The sequence below is a fragment of the Echiichthys vipera genome (assembly GCF_963691815.1).
Source record: "Echiichthys vipera genome assembly, chromosome: 15".
Classification (NCBI taxonomy): domain Eukaryota; kingdom Metazoa; phylum Chordata; class Actinopteri; order Perciformes; family Trachinidae; genus Echiichthys; species Echiichthys vipera.
The window spans coordinates 28,419,184-28,444,782 of NC_139840.1; the positions used below are offsets into that span (position 1 = coordinate 28,419,184).

At 44.1% G+C, this 25,599-nt stretch overlaps 1 protein-coding gene across 4 annotated transcripts in view; it reads left to right on the plus strand.

Annotated features, from left to right (window-relative positions):
• LOC310957675 (la-related protein 4B-like) overlaps nucleotides 1–25,599 on the plus strand; it is a 93,586-nt gene that overhangs the window by 19,372 nt on the left and 48,615 nt on the right. For all 4 annotated transcript variants that reach the window (XM_083928354.1, XM_083928356.1, XM_083928355.1 and 1 more), the window contains exons 3-4: nucleotides 10,302–10,455; nucleotides 17,387–17,542. In XM_083928354.1, the coding sequence (XP_083784480.1) occupies nucleotides 10,302–10,455; nucleotides 17,387–17,542 (310 nt within the window). The remainder of the gene's footprint in view (nucleotides 1–10,301; nucleotides 10,456–17,386; nucleotides 17,543–25,599) is intronic.

A 25,599-nucleotide genomic window follows, 5' to 3' on the forward strand; every position in this document is an offset into this window, starting at 1 on the left:
CCATCAGCAGCTACAGCTGTCTCCTCTGAGTTCATACTCCGTCTCTCTTTACTGCCTCCGGTGACTAGCCTCTGTAGTGTGCTGAGGCATGAAATGATCTATGTAATAACTTCCATAACTTCCTCTGCACTACTGCCAGCCTGTGTTATTAACAGCACGTGGGACAGGAAATCAGTACACAACTTCTTTCACTTCCAAAAGACAAAACTGAGTTTGAACCTCCGATAAAACAGACCAGCGCATCCTGGTGCCACCGCCACCTTCTTTGCACAGATGTCTAATGAGACGACGAACTTCGAACGTCAACTAACAAAGTAAAGTAGGTAACGGCATCTGATTAATTTTTCATCCTAACCAATTTGAATCGTCGCACATTTTAATAGATTTTAACTGTCTCAAGATGCATCGGTTCATCCCTAGCTCAGATTTTAGCACCAACCAGAAGTTAGAGGGAGAAACTGAGTCAAGTCTCTGAGGAAAGCAGCAAGTCCTAATCAAGTCTCTTATGGTTTTAATAAATAATGAAATAGAGTTGAAGTGCAACAGTATTGTATAATTACAATTACAGTATTGTTATAATTATAACAAAGTCCTGACTAAAGTAATGACCGCTTCTAATCTAGTGTAAAGAAAGAAAGTCTGCTGCTCCCTTCACCTGAACTAATCTAAGCTTTGTCCCCTGCCCCATGGCCGAGGCGCAAGCTGTATGACACAACTCTAATATCAGTCATGGTAGACATACATATCTGCATTTACGTCCCTTTCTCAGACGCCACATTCCTTAAAAGATCACTTGCTGGACCTGCAGCATCCTGGCAGACCTCACAAAAGTCCCTTCTGGCCATGGTTGCGGCTCATACATTTCACCGTTACTTTGAATGAGCTTAACCTGTTCTGTACAGTGACAATCTTTTCACAAGTGACCTCCACCCTAGTTTTTTCTTTTAAGTAACTAGCAGGTGTGTCCTGCTCCTAGCCAGGCGAGAAGCGTGTAGCAAAAACACGCACTGACTTTGTCGTTATGGCTTGTATTCTTCCCCAAGCACTAGCTCGAACGATCCAGCTTGTCTTTTTCTTGTGAAGGGATTATCCTGCCTGGTATGGTATGGATTCTGACTCTACCGTGTAACCGGCAGAGCAGCTCTGACGTAACCACACAATGCATACGGATCCGGCCCACCGAGTAATATTTAAAAAAGTAGTTTGTGGCCGATGTTGACTGCTGTCCTCTCTCGCTTCTCAGAGCAACAGTTTCAGCACGTCAAATAGTGGCGCACTGGGAGACAATGCTTTCTCACATTGAGAGACCTCACCTTACCTTGACCTTACCTTGAACCAATTCTGTTGATGCTAAATTAGTCTAATGATGCTGTAAATGGTGCACGGGACAAAGCTTTTTACAGCTGTTGTGAAGCGTTTGAGTCATGATTGCTCAGCACTCCTCTGGCCCGCTGTCCCCCTTCAGCTTTGTAGCTGTCAGAGAGGGAAGATGAGCATCAAGTGTGGAGACATTCAGGTCGAAATTCAGCTGTTTGTGTTATTTCTCCCGAAGAACTCTTGCAAGTCTGCTGTCCCTCTTTCTGTCTGCATCAGACAAGCAGAGCAATAAACCCAGCGCTACACCGGCTGCCCTCTGATGACACTGGTAATAACTCGTCTCTATCCGCGGTTCATGATGAATCACATCTTCTCGTTTCCTCCCAAAATACACCTCAGATAACCTTTCCCTCCTCTGCGAAGGAAGGGATCATTTAAACATTTTGAAAGGTCAAGTGGTACCCAGAACATACACATCCGGTGATGTCAGCAACAGTTTCTATGGCAGCCATCTCAGACAGGAGTGGGAGTTTTTCATTAGTGCAGGGCTGGATTATTAGCAGAGGGCGGGGGTGTGTCTGTCTGGCCAGACACATCCCAAATAATCTTGTAGTGCAGCGTTTGTGAAAAACAACCCAGGTCTTTTGCTGCTCATGTTGTATCAAGTCAGTCTTATCTACTTAATTCTATTTCCTTTAATCTGTCTTCCTTTGTTTCTGTGACACAATTTATTTTTAACTCGACTTGCTGCTTCTTGAATAAGAAGCTGGTTTCCCCAGCCGTTCTTTTGCCTCAGCAACTTGGCTCGTTAGCAGTGTAATCTATTAAAACCAAGGCTCAAGAGGGCTGATTTAATTTGAGCAGTGCCTCAGGGTTGAATTAGCATGTCGATCACTGGAGCAGGCTTCGTTTGAGCTCAGGTGCGCAACTCAACACTCCCTCTACAGCGCCTGTATTTTGCCTGGGAATGACTCAGTGCCTCAGCGAAAAAACAAAAGCAGAGCGAGCGACGGCTGCTCAACGAGAACAAGACAGCCAGTCAACTTCTGCAACGTCAGCCAGGCCCACCAGGGCAGTGGAGCCTCAGTGCTGTCATCAGATTTGTTGAATCAACCCAGCAGCGTGGATCAGAGGGGCCAGGCAGAGCATGGCAGTGCCTGTGATTTGATGGGGATGACTTTACAGAGATGTGGTGGTGGCAGCTTCATTTGAAAGAGCCCAGGTTTTGGTTCAAGGCATACAATGTCAGTCAGGAGTCTCCCTCTGCCTGCCTGTCTGGTTACTTAGACTCATGTGTGTTAATCATGGATTGGATGCAGTGGAGCCTTATATCACCCCCGTCAAGTGCCTGGTCTGCTTTGCCTCAGGACTTGAATGAAACGCTGGCTCTGGCCACAGCTCCAGGTTACAGTCTGTTAACCTGCGAAACATGTATGCTGAACTACTGCTTTGATCCTGTGAGTATGTCAGAGGGGCTTTATAGGCCTGCTGGTCCCTGTCACCTCGTACTAGTGCCTCTGCTGTTTGAAGTGGCTCCTGTCAGATGTTGTTGGTAGAGGAGTCTTGTTGGCAGATGATTGATGAGAGGCTGTTAAAGCATTTCTGTTGCTTAACTCAGAAAATTCACAAGAATTTCAAAATATTTTACATTTTTTGAAATTCAAAAAACAGGGCCCGAGCACCGACGAACATCACGCAAGCGAAGGCCCTACTGAAATTCCTTCGTTTTTTCTTAGTTTTTCTTTTTCTCTCAAATGCATAGCCTTTTTTGAGGCTTTATCATATTCAAAAACTCCCCAAACTTTACAAATAATTCAGGGGTAGTGAAAATTTATGAATTTCATTGTTTTCAGAAATGGGCGTGGCAAAATGACTCGCTAACGCCCCCTAGAAATCAGCCCTGGCTCCCAAATCGCGAAAATTTATGAAAACCGGTATACCTATAGAATTCTTCCAGACGTAAAAAAAGCCTCTTGGAGCAATATTCTAAACTCAACAGGAAGTCGGGCAGTTTGAATTTTATGGCCATTTTTCCACCTTTGCACGTGTCATATTTTAAGGAACTCCTCCTAGAGATTTAACACGATCAACTTCAAAATAAATCAAAACCCATCGAGACACGTCTCATCAAACGATACTGAAAACATTGAGTTTTCACTGCATTTTTTGTGGCCGTGGCGTGGCGCCAGTTACGCCTTTCGCCATAAAACAAAGTTGTTGTAATTTCACCATACATTGTCCTATCTCCCTCAAATTTCTCATGATTCATTAGACTCCCACACTTAACACAACCATGGCTTAAAATTGACTCAGAGCCATAGTGCCCCTGCTGACGAAAGGAAGTCGCATGTTTTACATGTCTTTATACAAACTCCTCCCAGAGATTTAACATGATCAACTCCAAAAATAGATCAGAACCATCTAAACACGTCTGATCAAACGATACTGAAAACTGTTTTCACTGCACCGTTTGGGCGTGGCATGGAGCCAAAGCCAGCCGTATCGCCAAACAAGACGAAGTTGTTGAAACTACAGGTCCACCGATTAATCGTTTTGGCCGATTATCGGCACCAATAGGAATCGGAATTAGGGAAACTTGGCTCCGATAGTAGCCGATGGCTGTAATTTTTTTCCAGTGCTTTAGAAATGGTAAATGTGTAGGGAACCTGAGTCCTTGTAATGATGATTTTTAGTGCTGTACTAAGTAGTTAGCTTTATTAACAACGTTGACAATGCGTAAACTTTTTTTTAACATGTCTATTCATTCAGTTAAAACGTATTTCTGCACAGATAAAGATTAGGCACCACTAACCTTATTAGTATTAATACTCTTTGTAGAATTACATTCCAGTGGTGACTGTGTAGGGTTTTCTGACTGGTGTGATCCAAACATTTCCAATAACTCCAGAAGTCCAAGTCCAAAAGTCAAAATGTATTGACAAGACTGATGTAATCCTTTCAAACGTTCACTGCATGTTTTTTTTTTTTTTTAAACTTCTTTTTATTGAGTTTTTACATTATAAAAACAGTTACAAAATCAACCTTGGAATATCTAAATATCTCCCCACCCCACCCCCCCTCTTGATGTACAATTAAATGCATATAAATAACATCAAAAATAAAATAAAAATAAATAAAAGTAGTAAGTAAAGTAAATAAATTAATAGTAATAATTATAATAGCACAGGAATGAATAAGTATAACAGTAATAATACAATTGGTAAATACTAAAATAAAATAAAATACAGTAAAAAAATAAAAATAATAATAAAAATAAATAATAATAAATGAAACCAAATTGAGACCACTCTTTCTGACAAGGGATACACACTCATGGCACTACTCCATACATTACGAATCCACCCAATCTGTAATTTGGGTAATGTTGTCAAAATATGAGAGAAAAGGCATCCACACTTTTTCAAATTTATTTGCAGCTCCCCTCAATGTGAATTTGATCTTTTCAAGCTTTAAATAGAACATGATCTCTTTTAGCCATCTAGTATGAGATGGTGGGACTGGTCTCTTCCAGTTGAGAAGTATAAGGCGGCGAGCTAGCAAAGTTGTAAATGCGATCACTTCATGCAACCCAGCCGGCCATATTGTATCTCTGGGCATCACCCCAAAAAGGGCAATGATGGGTTGAGGACTCATTTTAATACTGTAAATGTCGCTAAGAGAGCCAAAGATCTTTTCCCAAAACGTCTGAAGCCGCTGGCATGACCAAAACATATGTAACCAGGTGGCGGTAGAAGATTTACATCGCTCACATGTGGGATCGGTGTTTGGATATATCTTTGCTAGTTTCTCTTTAGTGAGGTGAAGACATTGAAGTACCTTAAACTGAATTAGACCGTGCCTGGCACAGGGAGATGAGGAGTGCACTCGCCCAAGGATTAAATCCCACTGATCATCTTCAAATGACAAACCTAAATCATGTTCCCAAATCAATTTTAAATTTATCAGAGTTTGAGGATTGATAGCGTCAATTATCCCATAAATCCAGGAGATGGCGCCCTTGAGATCAGTGTCCGCTGCTAAAAGGATATCAATAGGTGTGTTTGGCGGTTGAGCAGGGAAGGGATGATAACCACTTTGAACAAAGTGTCTAATCTGCAGATACCGAAACATATGGGAACGGGGCAATAAGTACTTCTCTGAAAGTTGCCTAAAGGAGGCAAATATCTTGTTCACATATAAATCTTGAACAAGCTTAATTCCATTGCCATGCCAGGCCTGGAACGCCAGGTCTGACATGGAGGGGGTGAAAAGATGGTTTGAAAGGATAGGAGCCTGCAGTGAAGCGCTTTGCAATCCAAAATGTTTCCGAAATTGAACCCAGATCTTTATGGTATGGGCAACTACGGGGTTCTCAAAGGAGCCAGAATTAAGAGGTAAAGGAGCCGTTATCAGCGAGTGGAGTTGCAATTTAAAAGATTCCAATTCAACCCAAGCAGGAGCTTCCACACCGGGACCACACTTAGCCCATATCATAATCTTTTGTATATTACTAGCCCAGTAATAATAAAGGAAATTAGGCATTGCCATCCCTCCCAATTTTTTCGGTCTTTGTAAAAAAGATTTACGAATACGAGGGATCTTACCATCCCATATGAAAGCACTTAAGACTTGATCCAATGTCAAAAAATGTTTCTTCGGAATCAAAATTGGAATACATTGGAATAAGTAAAGAAACCTAGGGAGGATGTTCATCTTTATTAGATTAATCCGGCCAGCCAACGAAAGAGGCAATGCACGCCACCGACTTATATCCTGCTTGCACCGATCGAGTAATGGTGTAAAATTTAGTTTATATAGCTTACGGAAGGATCGTGGTACCACTACCCAAAGGTATGTAAAATGAGAGGGCGCTCTCTTGAATGGAAAAACAGCAGAAGGTATATTTAGAGCTGATGAATTAATGGGATAGAATTCGCTTTTTTGTAAATTCAATTTGTAACCTGAAAACCTTCCAAATTGTTCTAATCTTGACAGAACATGTGGCAATGATGAGACTGGGTCAGCAATATACAAAAGAAGATCATCAGCGTAAAGAGAAAGTTTGTGTGTAGTATTCCCTCGGGTTATCCCCTCAATTCCCTGGCACTGACGTAGGGAAGCAGCAAGGGGTTCTATTGCCAAGGCAAATAGAAGAGGGCTCAGTGGGCAACCCTGTCTCGTGCCTCTATATAGTGAGAAATATTTTGATTGTAAATTATTTGTATTAACGGAAGCTAAGGGAGAGGCATATAACAGTTCAACCCAAGAAATGAAATCCTTGCCAAAGCCAAATTTCCTCATTGCCATGAATAAATATTCCCACTCCACCCGATCGAAAGCTTTCTCTGCATCTAAGCTTATTACACATTCGGCGACATCAGACCCGGTGGGAGAGTAAATAATATCAAAAAGCCACCGAATATTGGAAAATGAGTGTCTGTTACGCATAAATCCGGTTTGGTCAGACAGCACCAAATCTGGGAGAACGTTTTCGAGCCGCCTAGCGAGAGTCTTGGCCAGGATTTTATAATCTAAATTTAAAAGGGAAATTGGTCTGTAAGACTGACAACACAAAGGATCTTTGCCCTTTTTGTGTAGGAGACAAATAAAGGCCTGATTCAAGGTTTCAGGGAGGTGACCAGATGAAAATGAATCATTAAACATAGACAGCATTAATAGGGATAAATCCTTGGCAAATTTTTTAAAAAACTCCACTGGGAACCCATCCGGTCCGGGGGATTTCCCAGATTGCATACTTAAAATGGAATCTGAAATTTCCTTTAACGTCAGAGGGGAATCCAGGTCACTTTTCTGAGAGTCAACAAGGGATGGCAGTGTTAAATTGTAAAAAAAAGAATCGGAAGCGCTATTGTCACAGTCTGAAGTGTATAGATTTGTATAGAATGACACAAAAGAATCATTGATCTCCTTGTGGTCTGTCGTCACCACGCCCGAGGTGGTCTTAACTTGGATAATCTGGCCCGAGGCGGCAATCTGGCGGGCTTGGTGAGCGAGAAGCTTGCCTGCCTTGTCGCCAAACTCATAAAATGTATGTCGAGATTTCAATAACAACTGTTCTGCTTTTGAAGTGGAAGCTAAATCAAACTCTGTCTGTAGACAAATCCGTTGTTGGTAGAGTTCAGCAGTGGGTGCTGAGGCATATTGGTTGTCTAGCTTCAAAATCTGGGCAGACAGATCTTCTAATTTAGCCATCCTAGCTTTTTTAGTGTGTGAAGCATATCCAATAATTTGTCCGCGTAGGTAAGCTTTTAGTGTTTCCCATATGGTACTATGAGATACTTCCGGAGAGGCATTTGTTTCAATAAAAGTCCTAATTTGTTTTTGAATGAATGTCACAAATGCACCCTCGGAAAGCAAAAGAGGGTTCAAGCGCCATGATTTATATAGGGCAGGTTGATCAGGAAAACTCAGTTCAAAAGAAAGAGGGGCATGATCGGATATAACTATACCGTGATAAATAGGTGGGGTGGAACGGGGTAAAAGCCTAAAATCTAAAATAAAGAAGTCGATTCTAGAAAATGTTTGGTGGACTGGCGAAAAGAAAGAAAAAGCCCTACCGTTAGGGAAATGAAAGCGCCAAGGGTCAACCATACCATACTGATCCAAAAAATTATTAATAGCTGCAGCAGTTTTGGAAAGGGGGGAGGGGATGAGTGATGAGCGGTCCAGACCGGGGCAGAGCACACAATTGAAGTCCCCCCCAATAATCAACTGACGATTATTGACATCAGGGATAGTAGAGAAAAAATTGTTAATAAAGTTACAGTCATCCCAGTTGGGAGCATACACACTAGCAAGAATGACAGGCTTACTTAAAAGCTGACCGGTAACAATAATGAACCTGCCATCTGGATCTGCAATTATTTTGTCACTTTCAAAGGTAACTCCTTTGTGTACCAGTATGGCTGTACCCCTAGCCTTAGAATTGAACTTAGAATGGAAGACTTTACCCACCCAACTCCTCTGAATTCTCATAACATCTGCCCTACATAAATGAGTCTCTTGGAGGAAAGCTATTCCTACACCAAGTTGATCTAAATGTGCTAGCACTTTATTCCTCTTTACAGGATGGTTCAGTGCTTTTACGTTCCAAGAGATGAACTTAACTTTTCTGCCACTCATCTTAACTGAGCTCATACTTTTTAATCACAGTAATAATGATAGTAGCGATAATAAGTGTATGCCAATAGAGTAATATAAGGAAGAAAGAGCGAAAGAGAAAAAAATAAATAAATAAATAAAAATAAATAAAAAATAATAATAATAGTATAATATACATTATAATGACTCAAGAGTATGCCCACCCCCCCGCCCCAGCACTTACCCAAACTAAGTGCCCTAAACCCCCAGAAAACATACATGCACAAGAGGTGTATCTTAGCTCAACAAAGCTTACACCTTAACTCTCCTCACTAGACAGAGGGTAAATAAACTTAAAACCACTCAATATTGTCATTTAGTACACACTTATTTCCAACCATGTCCACTTTTTTCTCCTTCAAACTTACTGTCTGCCGTGGCCTGCCCGGGCAGCATCACTCCCCGTCGTTTCTCGCCGTGCCCACCGTAGGAATATTGGACTTGGCAAAAGCAGCCGCCTTGGAAGGGTCAGCGAATTCCTGCTTCTTCCCGTTGAAAACGAACCGGAGCCTTGCAGGGTGTAGTAGGGAGTATTTCACTCCTGCCTCTCTCAGCTGCTTTTTGACTGGAAGAAAGCGGCTCTCCGGCGTAGTAAATCAGCGCTGAGATCGGGGTAAAAGCTGATCTTTGCTCCTCGGTAGGTCAGCTGGCCTCTCTCGTACGACATCCGTAGAATCTGCTCCTTCGTCTGGTAGTAGTGCATCCGGACCACCATCGCCCGCGGAGGACCAGTCGGCTGCGGCGGTCTTAAAGTGCGGTGGGCACGATCAATCACAGGCGGGCGAGCGAAACTGTCCTCTTCAAAAACCTCGATCAGGAACTTTTCCATAAAAGCAGTGGGGTGGTTTCCTTCGACTTTCTCCTCCAAACCCGTAACTCTTATATTATTCCTCCTGGAGAAGTTTTCCAGGGTGTCTAATTTAGCGTGCAGTTTGGAGTTCTCATCTTGCAAAGCAGCGTAACAAGTTTCAAGCTCACCCACTCGCCCATCCACGTCCGTCAGAGAGGTTTCAATGTCGGATATTTTATCGGTGTGCACAGAAACAGCAGCCTGAAGGGATGAAATAGAAGAACGTAGCTCTGATAAAATCTCGTCTTTCATAGCGCCCACATCAGCTTTGATGGCCTCTCGCAGTTCTTTCAGAGCCCCGTGCGACAGCTCCACATTGGCATCGCTCACCGTTGTAGGATCGCTAGCCTCATTGCTCGGCGTTGATTGTTTGCTAGCAAAGGCCTTTGTTAGCAGGGACTGTTCGGACTTTGCGTTTTTACCTCTGCCGGGTTTGTTCGACATGATAACCGGATAGAAAGTATCGGTAAAGTGACAAAGGCTCGTGAGAGGGAAAACGACGTGAGAGAGATAGGGCTTTAAGCCGATAAATGATGTAATATGCGAGGAGAGCTTGTGAAGGACGTCTTCACTCCGCCATGACCCGACACGCCCCTTCACTGCATGTTTTTATCTAACAAAATATTCTGCTTCAGTCCATTTTTGTTGCTTTTTAGCCTTTCACAAACAAAAGTTACACTAAACACTAAAAACAGTTTTCTGCTTACCGCACACAGAGGGAGAAACGCACCTGTATTAGAGTGGTGATGAAGAATAAAATGACACCAGATATTCAAAGCTTCATTCAAAAACTTCAATAGAATATTAAAATGTCCTTCGTAATCTAGTTATTTTAGCCATCCTATAATACCCACCATGTTTCCTATCATGAGTCAGAATTTTATTAAAAATCAAGTATGAGTCTGTACTATGAACTGTGCAGATTTGCAGCCTCTTACATTGACTCTGAACATACTCTGTGTTCTATTCACAGGAATCCGCCAAGGTTTCAGAACTCAACCCCAATGCGAAAGCATGGGCCAACCACATGTTTAGCTTGGATCCCAGCGGGAGTGAGGACACCCCAACTGCAGCCCTGCAGCCATGGAAGGAAGGCTGCGATAGTTCGGCCGACCCCGGCCCAGAAGGTCAGCCAATGATTTGGGATTCAAAATGTGTTGACCATGTCAAGACTAAGCATCTGGTTTTTGGTGATTTTAGCAAATTAAACTAAGTATAAATGCATGGCATCTACAATACATGAGCATCGTATGTCAACAAAAGTAATTTAAAACACATGTAAATGCACACAACAATTTAAGGGCAGTAAATGGGTTGGTTGTGCTGTAAGATACTTATAATAACTGTATTAAGACTGTCAAAGTATCAAAAATGACATCCATTACATTGTGTTGACATGTTATGCACCAAAGAACCCTGTGACTTTTTGTAGTACAGTACCCACTTAAAAACCAAGAACTATAAAGTTATCTATTAATATGTAGTTTTAAAAATCTTTCTGATTCAAGTCCACACCTAACTATAACAGCGACATCATTGGGATTACTTTCAGAGCGATGAAAGAGAGAATGAAGGAGAGAAACATTGACAGCCAATCGAAATCCATCCCAATTTACATGGTGTCACATCCAAACTCTAAATAGTAATTATGCATGGTGCTGAAAGACACACAGCACCACAGCCGTGCGGCACAGCAGCAGCAGCCATTTTTCAAGAATTATTCATATAATTACAGGGCTCCAGACTAACTTTTTTCAATAGGGGCTCTGTGGCCCCCAACCGGACATTTTAGGGGCAACACACGGTAAATCAATAATAGATCCAGAAATTACAATGTGCTGTTTCAAATTTAGTGTCACTTTAGTGTTAAGTTTTTATTGTTCTCTTTTTAAGATGCAACATAGGTTAACAGCACCATCACTGTCATGACAGTACAGTATTAAAAATATACCATACATTCAGAATAAGGGGTGTGATGAGACCTTCAGCTCAGGACGTCGAGACGAGATTTTAACACTATTTTGAAATGTCAGTATTTTATTTACTGGGGGGTTAATTTAAGCAGAGAACTGTGGTAGTGCTGCAGATGTCTTTGCATAGTACTTGTGTTAGCTGCGGTATAGCCTACAGTAATCAAAAGTATAGTGTCTGTTTTGTCAAGTTTGTTATCCAAACAGCTAAATTGATGTGAAGTGATAGCGTTGTCGGTAGCTTACCAGATTTAATGTTTTTGCGTTTAGCTTAGGTAGACCAGATAATATTACACGAAAACAGATTGGTGAAGCTGCTTTGATCCAATTTTCAGCAACTTGATATGTGTTCGAGGATGATATTTGGCATTGTGTGCTTTAATTAATATTGCATGCAGTTAACACGCCAGTTATAATTTTTTTTTTTTTTTATAAAAACCCAACACCAGCTTCTAGTGTTCTTCGCCACTGTTTTGAAAGAAAGTTATAACAGGAGTAACTGTTAAAAGTTACATATTATCTTTAAAATTAAATAGTGCTGTACGGTGGATCTTATTCATGCCGATGTGAGGAGCGGTTCATGCAGATTTTGAAACGTAATGGTTACATATTTGGAAAAGTAAGAACTTTAAGAAGTTGAAGTTGAATTATGGGATAAAGTTGACATGTCAGTTAAACTTCAAGCAGTGAAGGCAGTTTAACTGAATCACTGAAAAGAGAAGGAGTTGAAGTGTTAAAACACATATACCATTAAATACAGTATGGTAATACATTGCAATTAAACACTTGAAACAGTGTTGAGGTCTTTATTGTTAAGTTGATTTCTCGGTGGTGTTTTAGATTTGAAACACTTGCGATGTTAGTGTGATTTGAATTTTAAGTTGGACTTGAAGGTGGAGTTGAAGGGTCAGATTGAGTTGAAGCCCTGAAAGAAGTTGACGTTTTAGAATGCAGTCTATTTTCGCTCATTTGCCAACATGCAGTGCTGTGAAAAAGTATCTGCCCCCCGTACAGGTTTCTTCTCCTGACTAATTAACTGCAGCAGAGTGATACTTTGAGGCTCACTTGATCCATCGGACCCTTGATGTCTTACTGCCGTTTATCCAACCTCCTGCGACATACTGTACCAGTTTCATGTACATCTGAATCTAGTCCCGCCCTCAGTTCTCATAGAGATCCATTCAAATGCAGAGAGGTTTTAGTATCTCTTGTAAGGGTCCATGGAAATTAGATAGATAGTGTGGTGATGTTGACCAGTGTGTAAAGCCTGTAGCTTCATACAAAAGAGGAATCAAGGCTGGAATTACTTCCAAATGTGCTTCAACAGCGTACTGAGTAAAGGCTTCATAAACTTTTGCACATGTGATTTTTCAGTTTAATTTAATTTGCTAAAATTTGCAGCAAAATGCAGTCTACCTCTATCTATTCTTGTCACTTTTCTCATCATACCGAGACACCTCTTAAATCATTCATACTCAATTTAGTATAATACTCCAACCACAGGCAAGGTTCCCTCCACATAAATGACTGTAATAACTCACTTTAATGTGCCCAGCCAAGTATAGCCAATGTAGAAGCAACAAGGATATGGTGGTGAAACAGAAATTGTTGATTAGCCTGTGTGTGACTCTGATTGACCAGCCTATTTCATTTCCTACATCTGTGAGGACATTTATGTAAAAATTGTTGCATAAGATTGGAGACTTAAATTAAAATGCAGCAAAGGGCCACAGGTTTGAGTCGAACCCTTCTCTAACTACTTAGCCATGGGCCGCCCCGTCAAACACATTTTAATTTCAGACAAAGATAACCAAAAAATTAATCGATTATCGATTAATTATTGATAAGAAATTACCCAATTAAAAAAAATTAATTGCGTTTTTAACCTGTAATTCCCCGCCACTTAGCGTGAGGGCGCGCTTGGCGCCAGACGTACTTTGACGCACATGCGGACGGGACACGGAGGTATACCACAGATTATACAGAAAAACTGATTGAAACCTGGCTGTCATGAAGATTATGTTAGCCTAAATGAATCCACTCCTTCCAGTCATATTAATACTCATATTCCTCGAAGCAGTGGTCGAGGAGGAGGCGTTGCAGCTATTTATGACTCAGACCTATTAATCAACCCTAAACCTAAACTATAATTCATTTGAAAGTCTTGTTCTTTGTCTTACACATTCAACCTGGAAAACCGTGCAGGCGATTATACTTGTTATAGTGTACTGTGATCCTGGTCCGTACTAGAGTTTCTGTCAAATTTAGTCATTAAATCTGAGAAAGTAATCATTGAAGGAGATTTTAATATTCACGTGGACGTTGATAATAATTAGTATTAGTATTGCCTTAGTACTGCCTTTATCACTCTATTAAGTTCGATTGGTTTTAGTCAGAGTGTACATAAACCTACTCATTGTTTTAATCACACCCTCAACCTTGTTTTGGCGTATGGTGTGGAAATCAATGACTTATTAGTCTTTCAAGTCAGACAAAATCAACTCGCTTGGCACCAATTTTTCTTCAAACCCAGGAACCTAAGAAAAGAACATTCAGGCAATCTGCTACAGTGTGTTAGAAACACATGAAACCATGATTCCTTTTTGTTTCTGTCACTCTGAAGCCTATGTTTACTCTGCAGCCATATCTGTGTGTAAAGAGTATAAGTTGAGAAGGCATTTTAAGAAAAACCATGCCAACGTCAACACCCCTTTCCCACTGACCTGTAAAAAATACTCTGCCTTCATGTTATGTAAATTTATGTCAGTCCAGTTTTTGATGAATAAACTAATATTTGATATGTGCTTGAAAGCCTGGTAAAGTAACTAGTAACTGAAGTAATCAGATAAATGTAGTGCAGTAAAAAGTAGAATATTTCCACTGATTTGTAGAGGAGTAGAAGTACAAAGTAGCATGAAAATACTCAAGTAAAAAAACAATAGCCTCAAACTTGTACTTTAGTCCAATAATTGAGTGAAAACCTGTGGTTAACAGGTTTGTTCATTTAATAAGGATTTCTTTTGACAAGGTTGTTGCTTTGAGTTGGCCTATCACTATTTGTTTTGATCAGCTGTTATATTGTTGCTCTTTGAGGCCTATTGCTACTATCTAAATTGATAAAATAAAGACAATATACAGTATGTCGCTATTGTGTTTTACAATAGACTATTATTGTGACGTTTATATTTTCCCACCCTTTTATTTTGGATTATTTTTGTCAACTGGCCTCAAATCCAGATTAATTGAATAGCCCTGCTCTAATATATATTCATACTTATCAGTTTTTCTCTCAAAATGCATCAGATTGATGCTTTTAGGGGGGAGGATATTGATAGCATTTTATGTTACGTATAGAACTTTTCAAAGTTGTAAACAAACATTCTAAATGTGTCCAAGTTTGATTCCTGTTGCAGTGAATGTGAACATCAGCTGACAGGAAGTTAGCAAGGACCAAGGCTGTTGCTTATTAATGGAATTCCATTGTAGGTCTATACAGTTAACCTATTCAGAGGGAAATTCAGCTTCTCAGAAGAATTGCTGCTTATCAATTAATCGATCGATTGATAAGATGAAACAACTATTGATTAATTAATTACTCGATAATTTGCATCCCTAGTAAATACAACATGCCGTTCAATGATGATTTAATTTCTTATGGGAAAAAAGAGCTATCAAAATCAACCTAGCCCTGTGGTAAAAGGAATTCAAATGACAAAAGAACCCAGAACAACAGCTAAAGCACTGCAGGCCTCACTTGCCCCAGTTAGGTCAGTGTTCATGATACAACAACAAGAAAGAGACAGGGTAAATTTGGCGTCCATCACTGCTGTCGAAAAAGAACACAGCGGCCTCTCTCACATTTGCCAAAAAACATCTTGATGATCCTCAAGTCTTTGGGGAAAATGTTCTGTGGACCAACGGGTCAAAAGTGGAACTTTTTGGACTGTGTGTCCTGTTACATCAGTAAAACTAACACAGCATTTCAGGAAAAGAACACCATAGAAACAGTCAAACTTGGTGGTGGTAGTGAGATGGTCTGGGTCTGTTTTGCTGCTTTAGGACCTGGACCACTTGCTGTAATTGATGGAACCATGAATTCCACTCTCTAGCAGAAAATCCTGAAGGAGAATGTCTACCCATCCGTTTGTGACTTTAAGCTCAAGAACACACTTTGGATCTGAAGCACACCAGCAAGTCCACCTCTGAATGGCTCAAAAAACAAAATGAAGGTTCTGAAGTGGCTTAGTCAAAGTCCAGACTTAAATCTGATTGAGACTCTGAGACATGACCTTAAACCGGCCGTTCATGCTCCAAAACCCTCCAATGTGGCTGAATGAAAACAATTCTGACAAAAGTGTTGACCAAAATTCCTCCACAGTGATGTGAAAAACTCATTGCCAGTTATCATAAACGCTTGCTTGCAGTTGCTGCTGCCAAGGGTGGCACAACCAAATATTAGGTTTAGGGGACAAATTATTTTTCACATATGGCCAGGTTGGTTTGATAGCTTTTTTCCCCTTAATAGATGAAATCATCATTCAAAAACTGCATGTTGTATTTACTTTTATCTTTGTCTGATATTAAAATGTGTTTGATGAGCTGAAACATGTCAAAAATCTGTAAGGAGGCAAATACTTTTTCAAGGCACTGTACTGTACATTGAAAGCAGCAGAAAAGTATAAAGTGTAAATTATACTTTAATATCTTTTTTTGTAGCAAGTAATATCACAGCATTCAACAACTTTACTGTAAGTCACATATGTTCCCATTATCATGCAGTGATACTTTCTGTTGTCCTGCAATGGTGACTGCTGCACCTCATGATACTGAAGTATTCTTATTTATTCCAAATAAATACATAAGATCGAATTAAGTCCTTCCAGAGTGTCAGGTAAAGTATTGTCAAGCTTTGAGTAGGAAATACAAAATCATAAAACCAGCTACATACTATGTGTATTAGAGAGTAGCATAATACAAAATTATTGATATGGCATTGTCACAAGTTACTGAAATCATCAAATTGATTTTTTTCAAAAGTGGAACTAATATATATTCCTTTTATTCACATCAGTAGTAGAAGGGACCACGCCTAATTTGAAACCGCCTTATATCAGAGACTTGTCTTTATTTCTAATTTCCCCTATTTTATAAGTGTCATGTTTCTTCAAGTCATCTCCCTAAATTTCTGATCTGTTTCCTCTTTTAGGTTGCTGTTGATGCCGTTTCCTTCCAACTAAACACTTCCATGTCCACCTGTCTTGCTTTGATAAAATAAAATGTACTGTATATTCTGCAGCCTTAATTCATTCAGTACAACAACCAGATCATTTCAGATTCACCACTCTGTTGCTGTTGCTCTGTTCTTCCCTTTTTAAAGCTGGGCATACAGTACAATTTGACCCTGTTTCTGACCCAATATTTGAGCCGCACAACTCATTTTAGAGCTGGGTCAAATTTCGACTTCACCGGTCATTGTGTACCTCACAGCCCATACAAACTGCTCCCGAACACCCATCGGACGTTTAGATGAATTTGTGAAGGCCCTTGTCAGGCTCTCACACAGTTGAAGCAGAGCTACGACTCAATTCTCCATAGTCGGAGCCTTTTCTTTCATCAGTGCAACTGTGCAAAGTGGCAAACGGAGTGTCTGAAAGCGTCATGGTGACACGCCTGTGAGGGACAGGAAGTTAAATAAAGCTGCTAAAAGCTGACACTGGTGTTTCCCCTCTGTTAGATATATATACAGTGCAGCAATGTATCATGTTACATGATGCTGTGGTGATGATTACTGTGAACCTTTGGTCAGTTTATTCATAGTGATCTAAAAAAGACAGCAAAGTCAATGGCCCCCTACATCTTTGTGTGCGCTTACTTAAACAGAAAAAAGAGACGAACATACTTGCCAGGCCAACTGCCAAACATAGCTTCAGGTATAAAGGGGCTGGTCTCTATTGGACAGGTACATCTTTGCTATATTGGAGATGGGCTCAGATAATTACCTTTTTAAAGAGACTACTTAAATGGCTATTAAGATTTCCTATCCTAACCTTTTAATAAGTATTATACCTTCCCTTTTTGATTGTCACAGGCAATGAAGCCAGTGAAGACAAGGCTTTCAAGGAGCCAGATGAGCCTCCACCGGAGCCAGTAATGCTGGCCGAGCCAGAACCTGTGGCCTCCATCAACCTGGAGTCCGACCCAGCCTACACAGAATACCCCGAGCCTGGTCAACCAGGGCGCACAGGTGGGCTGGTTATTGATTGGTTGTTTGTCAGCAGGCTGTGGGTTGGTTTACACATCAGTGGGGGTTATCCATGTGTCTACAGTTCCCAACCATACACTATGTGTAACACTCTCAATCAGTCGCAAACAACTGGACAATAATTATTATATGACCTGATGTAGTACTTGATTTGAATCAATACCTAGGGGCTCCTGACACCTGTCACATGTTTAAAACCAATGGTATAGGTTTTCACTTAAACAATCTTATTTTTCTGTGTAAATGTGGTAGAGCTGCAAATATTATTTTATTAATCCATTAGATGTCAGCGATTAAATTAACTATTTTGATAATCGATGAATCGGTTTGAGTAATTTGCTGTCTTTTTTTTTTTAAGCCAAAATTCTGTGACTTCAGCTTCTTAAATGTGAATATATTCTGGTTTCTTTCCTCCTCTAGATAGTAAACTGAATATCTTTGAGTTGTAGACAAAACAAGACATTTGAGGTTGTCATCTTGGGCTTTTGGAAACACTGAATCACATTTTCTGACATTTTATAGACCGGACAACTTATAGATAACAAATAAGAATGAAAATAATCTGTAGTTGCAGCCCTTATATGTTAACCCAAATGGATTGATTTGCATTTGCTCAGGAGATCTTTTGGGAAGAGGCGGAAATACTGGTTGCTGATTAGATAAATCATCTGTCTATCACCACATAGAACACCTATGTTGGTGATTAGCAGCAAAAAGAAAGAAATAACACTTCCATGTAAAGTGCACTGCAAACAGATATTTTAAAATGTATTAAAAAATATAGCAGATGCCCGAAACCCAACAAAAAATGGCTTCATTAACTTGTGCTTAAGCTGTGTATATTAATAAAATAGAAATGACTGGATCTGCCTCATTCATCAGCTTTCCGATCCAGCTAGTTAGTCAATATCTGAACCGATATCCGACCCGGGTATCGGATCAGAGCATCTCTAACATGCATACAGTGAGCTGGCAGTAACCACACGTTACTGACGGAATCTGTGTAGCCCTGCCTACAGACACTGTGCATCTGTTCCCCATTTGTTTTGATTGATTGATTGACTTCATTATGTAATCCCCAGGGGGAAATTCAATTGCCACCACAACACACAACAACATGCATTAGAATCAGAAATACTTTAATAATCCCAGGGGGAAATTATTTTTGTTAAACTCCAGATATACAAACAACAAATATTATACAGACTAAACATATATTATCTCATCTCATCTCATCTTCAACCGCTTTTCCGGGGTCGGGTTGCGGGGGCAGCAGCTTTAGCAGGGGACTCCAAACTTCCCATTCCCGGGCCACATTAACCAGCTCTAACTGGGGGATCCCGAGGCGTTCCCAGGCCAGTGTGGAGCTAAAATCTCTCCACCTAGTCCTGGGTCTTCCCGGAGGCCTCCTTCCACCTGGACGTGCCTGGAACACCTCCCTAGGAAGGCACCCAGGGAGCATCCTTACTAGATGCCCGAACCACCTTAACTGGCTCCTTTCAACGCAAAGGAGCAGCAGCTCTACTCCGAGTTCCTCACGGATGGCTGAACTTCTCGCCGTTTCACACTCTGCTGCGAACCTATCAAGTGAGTGCTGAAGGTCACTGACCGATGATGCCATCAGGACCACATCATCTGCAAAAAGCATAGACGAGATCCTCAGCCCACCGAACTGCAACCCCTCCCCACCACGACTACGCCTCGATATCATGTCCATGAAAATCACAAACAGGATTGGTGACAAAGCGCACCCCTGGTGGAGGCCAACCCCCAACGGGAACGAATCCGACTTACTGCCGTGAATCCGGACACAGCTCTCGCTTTGGGTGTACAGAGATTGGATGGCCCACAGAAGTGACCCCCTCACCCCATACTCCTGTAGCACCTCCTACAGTATTTCCCGAGGGACCCGGTCATATGCCTTCTCCAGATCCACAAAGCACATGTAGACTGAATGGGCATACTCCCAGGCCCCCTCCAGGATCCTTGCGAGAGTGAAGAGCTGGTCCGTTGTTCCACTTCCAGGACGGAATCCGCATTGTTCCTCTTCAATCTGAGGTTTGACTATAGGACGAACCCTCCTTTCCAGCATCTTGGAGTAGACTCTACCACGGAGGCTGAGTAGTGTGATACCCCTGTAATTGGCACACACCCTCTGGTCCCCCTTTTTAAACAGAGGAACTACCACCCAGGTCTGCCACTCCCTTGGCACTGTCCCAGACTTCCACGCAATGTTGAAGAGACGTGTCAACCAAGATAGCCCCTCCAAACCCAAAGCTTTCAGCATTTCTGGACGAATCTAATAATGATAATTCATTTAATTTGTATAGCGCTTTTCAAAGACCCAAAGTCGCTTACAGAGCAGGACAGGTAGTACATAGACACACATGTAACAGGTAGCAAACAACAGAAGACAAGGATGACAGGGAAACAAAGCAAAGGGGGCATGGGGTAATGCTGATACAGACAAACAGACAGAAACAGGTACAACAATAGAGGTGGGGGGATGGATTGGAGAGCAGTGGGGGGGGGGCTGAATGGGTGAGGAGAGCGGAAGGAGGGGGGGTCGGGGGAGAGGACAGGAGTGAATGTAGTTATGGGTAGGGGAGGTTGTAGGCTTGTGAGAAAAGGAAGGTTTTTAGACGGGATTTAAATGTTGTGAGTGATGGAGAGTCGCGGAAGGGCTGGGGGAGAGAGTTCCAGAGTCGGGGTGCAGTTCTCGAGAAGGCTCTGTGTCCGAAGGTTATGAGTTTGGAAGGTGGCATGGTCAGAGTTAGGGAGGAGGAGGATCGGAGGGCTGGGGAGGGGCGGTGGGGGATAAGGAGGTCAGACAGGTAGGGTGGTGCCAGATGGTGGAGAGCTTTGAAGGTTAGGAGGAGTATTTTGAAGTCGATGCGTTGTTTGATCTGGAGCCAGTGGAGGGTGTAGAGAATGGGGGTGATGTGTTCACGGGAGCGGGTGTGAGTGAGGAGGCGAGCAGCAGAGTTCTGGACCATTTGGAGTCTATGGAGGGAATGGGAGGTGATGCCAGTGAGGAGGGAGTTGCAGTAGTCAAGACGTGAGGAGATGAAGGCGTGGATGAGGGATTCAGCGGCAGGAGGGGAGAGGCAGTGTCTGATTTTGGCGATGCGGCGGAGGTGGAAGTAGGAGGTCTTGACAATGGAGCGGACGTGGGGATCAAAGGAGAGCGTGGGTTCCAGGATAACACCGAGGTTGCGTGCAAGGGGGGAGGGAGAAATGATTGAGCTGTCAATGGTAAGTGAGATGGGTCCGGTTTTGTTTAAAGTGGATTTGGTGCCAATGAGGAGGAGTTCTGTTTTGTCACTGTTGAGTTTGAGGAAGTTCTGGAACAGCCATGTTTTTATTGCAGAATTGCAGGTTTTAATGTGGTTGAGTGGAAGATTTTGGGTGGGTTTGGTGCGGATGTAGATCTGGGTGTCGTCAGCATAGCAGTGGAATTCGAGGTTGAGTGAGTGGATGAGGTGTCCAAGGGGGAATAGGTAGCAGATAAAGAGAAGGGGGCCAAGGACTGAGCCCTGAGGGACCCCCTGCGAAACAGGAGAGAGGGTGGATGTGTGGCCGGAGAGGGAGACGAACTGTTGCCTGTAGGTGAGGTAGGAGGTGAGCCAGTCGAGGGCAGTGCCCTCAACACCCTGCTGGCGCAGCCTTTCAAAGAGAATGGAATGATTTATAGTATCAAAGGCTGCGCTGAGGTCGAGTAGTAGCAGGATGTTGAGGGCACCGGAGTCTGCAGAGGTGAGGAGGTCATTGACAACTTTGACAAGGGCAGTTTTGGTGCTGTGAAGTGGGCGGAAACCGGATTGGAGGGGTTCATAGAGGTTGTTTGACTGGAGGTGGGTGTGAAGTTGGGCGGCGACAATGCGTTCCAGAGTTTTGGAGAGGAACGGCAGGTTGGAGATAGGACGGTAGTTGGAGAGGTTAGCTGGATCAAGGGTGGGCTTTTTGAGGATGGGGGTGTTGGAGGCAAGTTTGTAGGTGGAGGGAACAAGACCAAGGGACAGAGGGTGGTGAGGTGGGGGATGAGGACGGGGAGGCAGGCCTTGGTTAGAGCTGTTGGTAGGGGGTCGAGGGAGCAGGTGGTTGTTTTGGACGCAGTGATGATGTCCCAAATGTAGGAGGGGTCAATGGGGGAGAAGGCAGTGAGAGAAGGGGAGGGGGGGCGGATGGTCAGGGAGGGGGGAGGGGACTGGGATGGTGTTGGTGGAGGAGTTGCCAACAGTGGCAGTCAGGGAGCTGTTGATTTGGGAGTTTTTATTGTTAAAGGCGAGGAGGAAAGAGTTGCAGATGTCGGGTGAGGAGGGAGGGTTACGGTCTGGCGGCCGGAGCAGTTTGTTGACGGTGGAGAACAGGATGCGGGGGTTCCTGTTGGTACTGTTGATTAGGGTGGAGAAGTGGGCGAATTTGGCAGCTTGGAGAGCATCACGGTAGGAGGAGATGTGGTGTTTGTAGGCTTCAGCGTGAACGGTGAGGTGGGTTCGTTTGAGGAGTCGTTCGATTTGTCGGCCGGTCTGTTTCATGGTGAGGCGTTCGGGGGTATACCAGGGGGCAGAGTTGGTGAATGAGACAGAGGACGTTTTCCAGGGGGCAAGGGAGTCAAGTGAGTCAGAAAGGATGGAGTTGAGCATGGTGGCGTAGTCATCAGGGGAAGAGGGGGCAGAGTCGGGGGGGAAGGCAGAGGATATGAGCTGGGAGAGGGAGAGTGGATTGACTGATTTGATGTTACGGTAGGAGATGGCACGCTTTTTGGGATTGTGGGGGGAGGGTAGAGGGGCGGAGAAGATGACGCATAGGTGATCAGAGAGGGGAAAGGGGAGGGGATGTGGGTTAGAGACGGGTAGGGAGGCAGAGCAGACGATGTCGAGGATATGGCCTTTGGTATGGGTGGGGAAGTCAATATGTTGGGTTAGGTGGAAACAGTCAAGAAGAGAGAGGAAGTCAGATGTCAGTGGGGCGTTGGGCTGATCGATGTGGATGTTCAGCACACCGGTAAGTAGGATGCGGGGAGAGAGGGAGGACGCAATAGTGAGGAGGTCGGACAGATCAGAGAGAAAAGATGGGTGTGATTTCGGGGGACGGTAGATTAGAACAGCAGTGATAGAGTTGGGAAGGGAGAAGGGGAGGTGCTGGTTCGGGGGGGGGGGCCTCGGTGGATGAAGCGGCGATTGCGATGGATCCCAGCTTTGCTGGCTGCGGTGGCAGCAGCAGCAGGAAGGCGATGGTTGTTGTTGAGGCGGTGGAGGTCGGCAGCAGTGTAGGTGAGAGGGGGAGGAGTTGGTGGAGTGGAGGAGAGGGTCGAGAGAGTGTGAAGTAGCAGAAGTGAAGATCCAAGGTGTAGATGGGTCAGTATTGGTGAAAGGAGGCGAGGTGGGATGTTGGCAGTGGCTAGCATCTGGGTAGCTAGAAGCTGGTAGGCAGTGAGTTGTGTGGGCGCAGCAGTGAACCAGGGGTTGAAGTCGGTAGAATGGGTGGTGTTGGTTGCCCCGGACCGTTCCCGCGCGGTAGGCAGAGCCCACATTGCCGTGTCAGCAGTCAGCCAGGCGAGTTGATAGGGAATGGGGATTCCCCCCAGGTACGCCTGCTTGGTGGCGGGACAGCTGGGCTGTTGTTATTAGCGAGGCACACAGCTAGACTACCGCTGACGAGCAGGAAGGGAGTGGGGGCTCCCCCCCCTGAACGCCGGCTAGATAGCTACACAGCTTAGCTAATGTTTTTAGCAGGGCACTCAGCTAGGCTGCGTCTGACGAACTGGCAGGGAGTGTGGCTAATGTTATTAGCAGCACACGTAGCGGGACGGTCACATGTTGCCACAATCCCCACCACAAACACACAACTTACTCACCCAGATCCAGAGCAGGCGGTCCACACAAACGGAGAGACACAGGTAGATCAAGTGAAGGTGACACAGATAGATCCAGTGGTGGAGGAGGTTTAGCCGGCTGACAGTTAGCTAGCTGGCTAACACAGCTGATAGTCCGGGAGCGTAGGAGCGGGTGAAGGAAACGAGCGGAGCCCAGGTCCAGGGTGGGCGAGCGAGCCGCACACTCGGAGACACGGGAACATCCAGTGGAGGAGAAGCGGATAAGTCCAGTGGTGGAGGACGTTCAGCCGGCTGACAGTTAGCTAGCTGGCTAACACAGCTGAAAGTCCGGGAGTGGGGGGAAGCAAGCGGAACTGCGGGGAAGCGAGATAAGGTGAGAGACGCGGACAGTTGGACAGCTATTGACACTGAGACGAGGGGATAAAACAAAACAAAGAAAGAAGAGACAGACACGAAAAACGTTGGACGGAGACAGGGACAGAAGCGGCAGTCAACAAACCAGACGCCAGCAGTGCTCTAACCCGGACGACAAGGACAGTACTGACAGTAAAGCCTCAGGGATTGAATCTCATCAATCCCTGAGGCTTTGCCACTGTGGAGTTTTTTGACTACCTCAGTGACTTCCGCCAGAGATAGTGACTTAGATTCCCCATCAGCCTCCAGCTTGTGTTGGTCAGATTAAGGAGTTCCTCAAAGTGCTCCTTCCACCGCCCGATTACCTCATCAGCTGAGGTTACCAGCGTCCCGTCCTTACAGTAAACAGCTTGGACGGTTCCCTGATTCCCTCCTGAGATGTCGAATGGTTTTCCAGAAGCACCTTTGTGCCGCCCGAAAGTCCTACTCCATGACTTCTCCAAACTCCTCCCACACCCGCTGCTTTGCCTCTGACCCAACTCATCACCAGATGGTCAGTTGACAGCTCTGCCCCTCTCTTCACTCGAGTGTCCAAAACATACGGCCTCAGATCAGATGATACGATCACAAAATTAATCTTCGACCTTTGGCCTAGGTGGCTCTGGTACCACGTGCACTTATGAGTATCCTTATGTTCGAACGTGGTGTTAGTTATAGACAATCCTTGACTAGCACAGAAGTCTAATAACCGACGACCGCTGGGATTTAAATCAGGGAGGCCGTTCCTCCCAATCACGCCTCTCCAGGTGTCTCCATCATTGCCCACGTGGGCATTGAAGTCTCCCAGCAGAACTATGGAGTCCCCTACTGGAGCCCCATGCAGGACTCCATTCAGGGTCTCCAAGAAGGCAGAATACTCTGAACTGCTGTTAGATGCATATGCACAAACAACAGTCAGAGTTTCCCCCCCCTACCATCCGCAGGCGTAAGGAGGCGATCCTCTCGTCCACCGGGGTGAACTCCTACACCGCGGCGCTCAGCTGGGGGTTTGTGAGTACCCCCAGACCAGCCCGGCGCCTCACACCCTGGGCAACTCCAGAGAAGAAAAGGGTCCAACCCCTATCCAGGAGTACGGTTCCAGAACCGAGACTGTGTGTGGAGGTAAGCCCCACCAGATCTAACTGGTAGCGCTCAACCTCCCGCACAAGCTCCGGCTCCTTCCCCGACAGAGAGGTGACATTCCACGTCTCCAGAGCCAGCCTCTGCTGCCTGTGTCTGGTCCGTCCAGGCCCCTCACCTTCACTACAACCCGTGCAGCAGCGCACCCGACTCCAGCGGTTCCTGTTGCGAGTGGTGAGCCTACAGGATGGAGAGGAGGGAGGTGTCACGTCACTTTTTCGGGCTGTGCCCGGCCAGGCTCCGTGGTAAACCCGGCCACCAGGCCCTCGCCGCCCCGGGCTTCCTCCGAGCAGGTTCTCTCTTCCTCGTTTGTGCATAGAGTCTTAGTAAACCATTCTTAGTCCGGCCTGAGACCAGTCTGCCATGGGAGACCCTGCCAGGAGCACTAGGCTCCAGACAACACAGCCCTCAGGTTCACAGGGACACACAAACCTCTCCATCACGATAAGGTGATGGTTCCCGGAAAGGAGACATATATTAGAAAAACTCAAATTTCAATTTACAGAAATTAATATTTACAGTAGTGAAATATGTACAAGCTCAAAATTAACAGACTAATGCGGAAAAGAACAGATTGTCTGTGGTTGAGTCTTAATTACAGAGAAGAGGTGACAGGCTCTCCTAGGGATGCATTGTATAATTTAATGACCACAGGCAGGAAAGATTT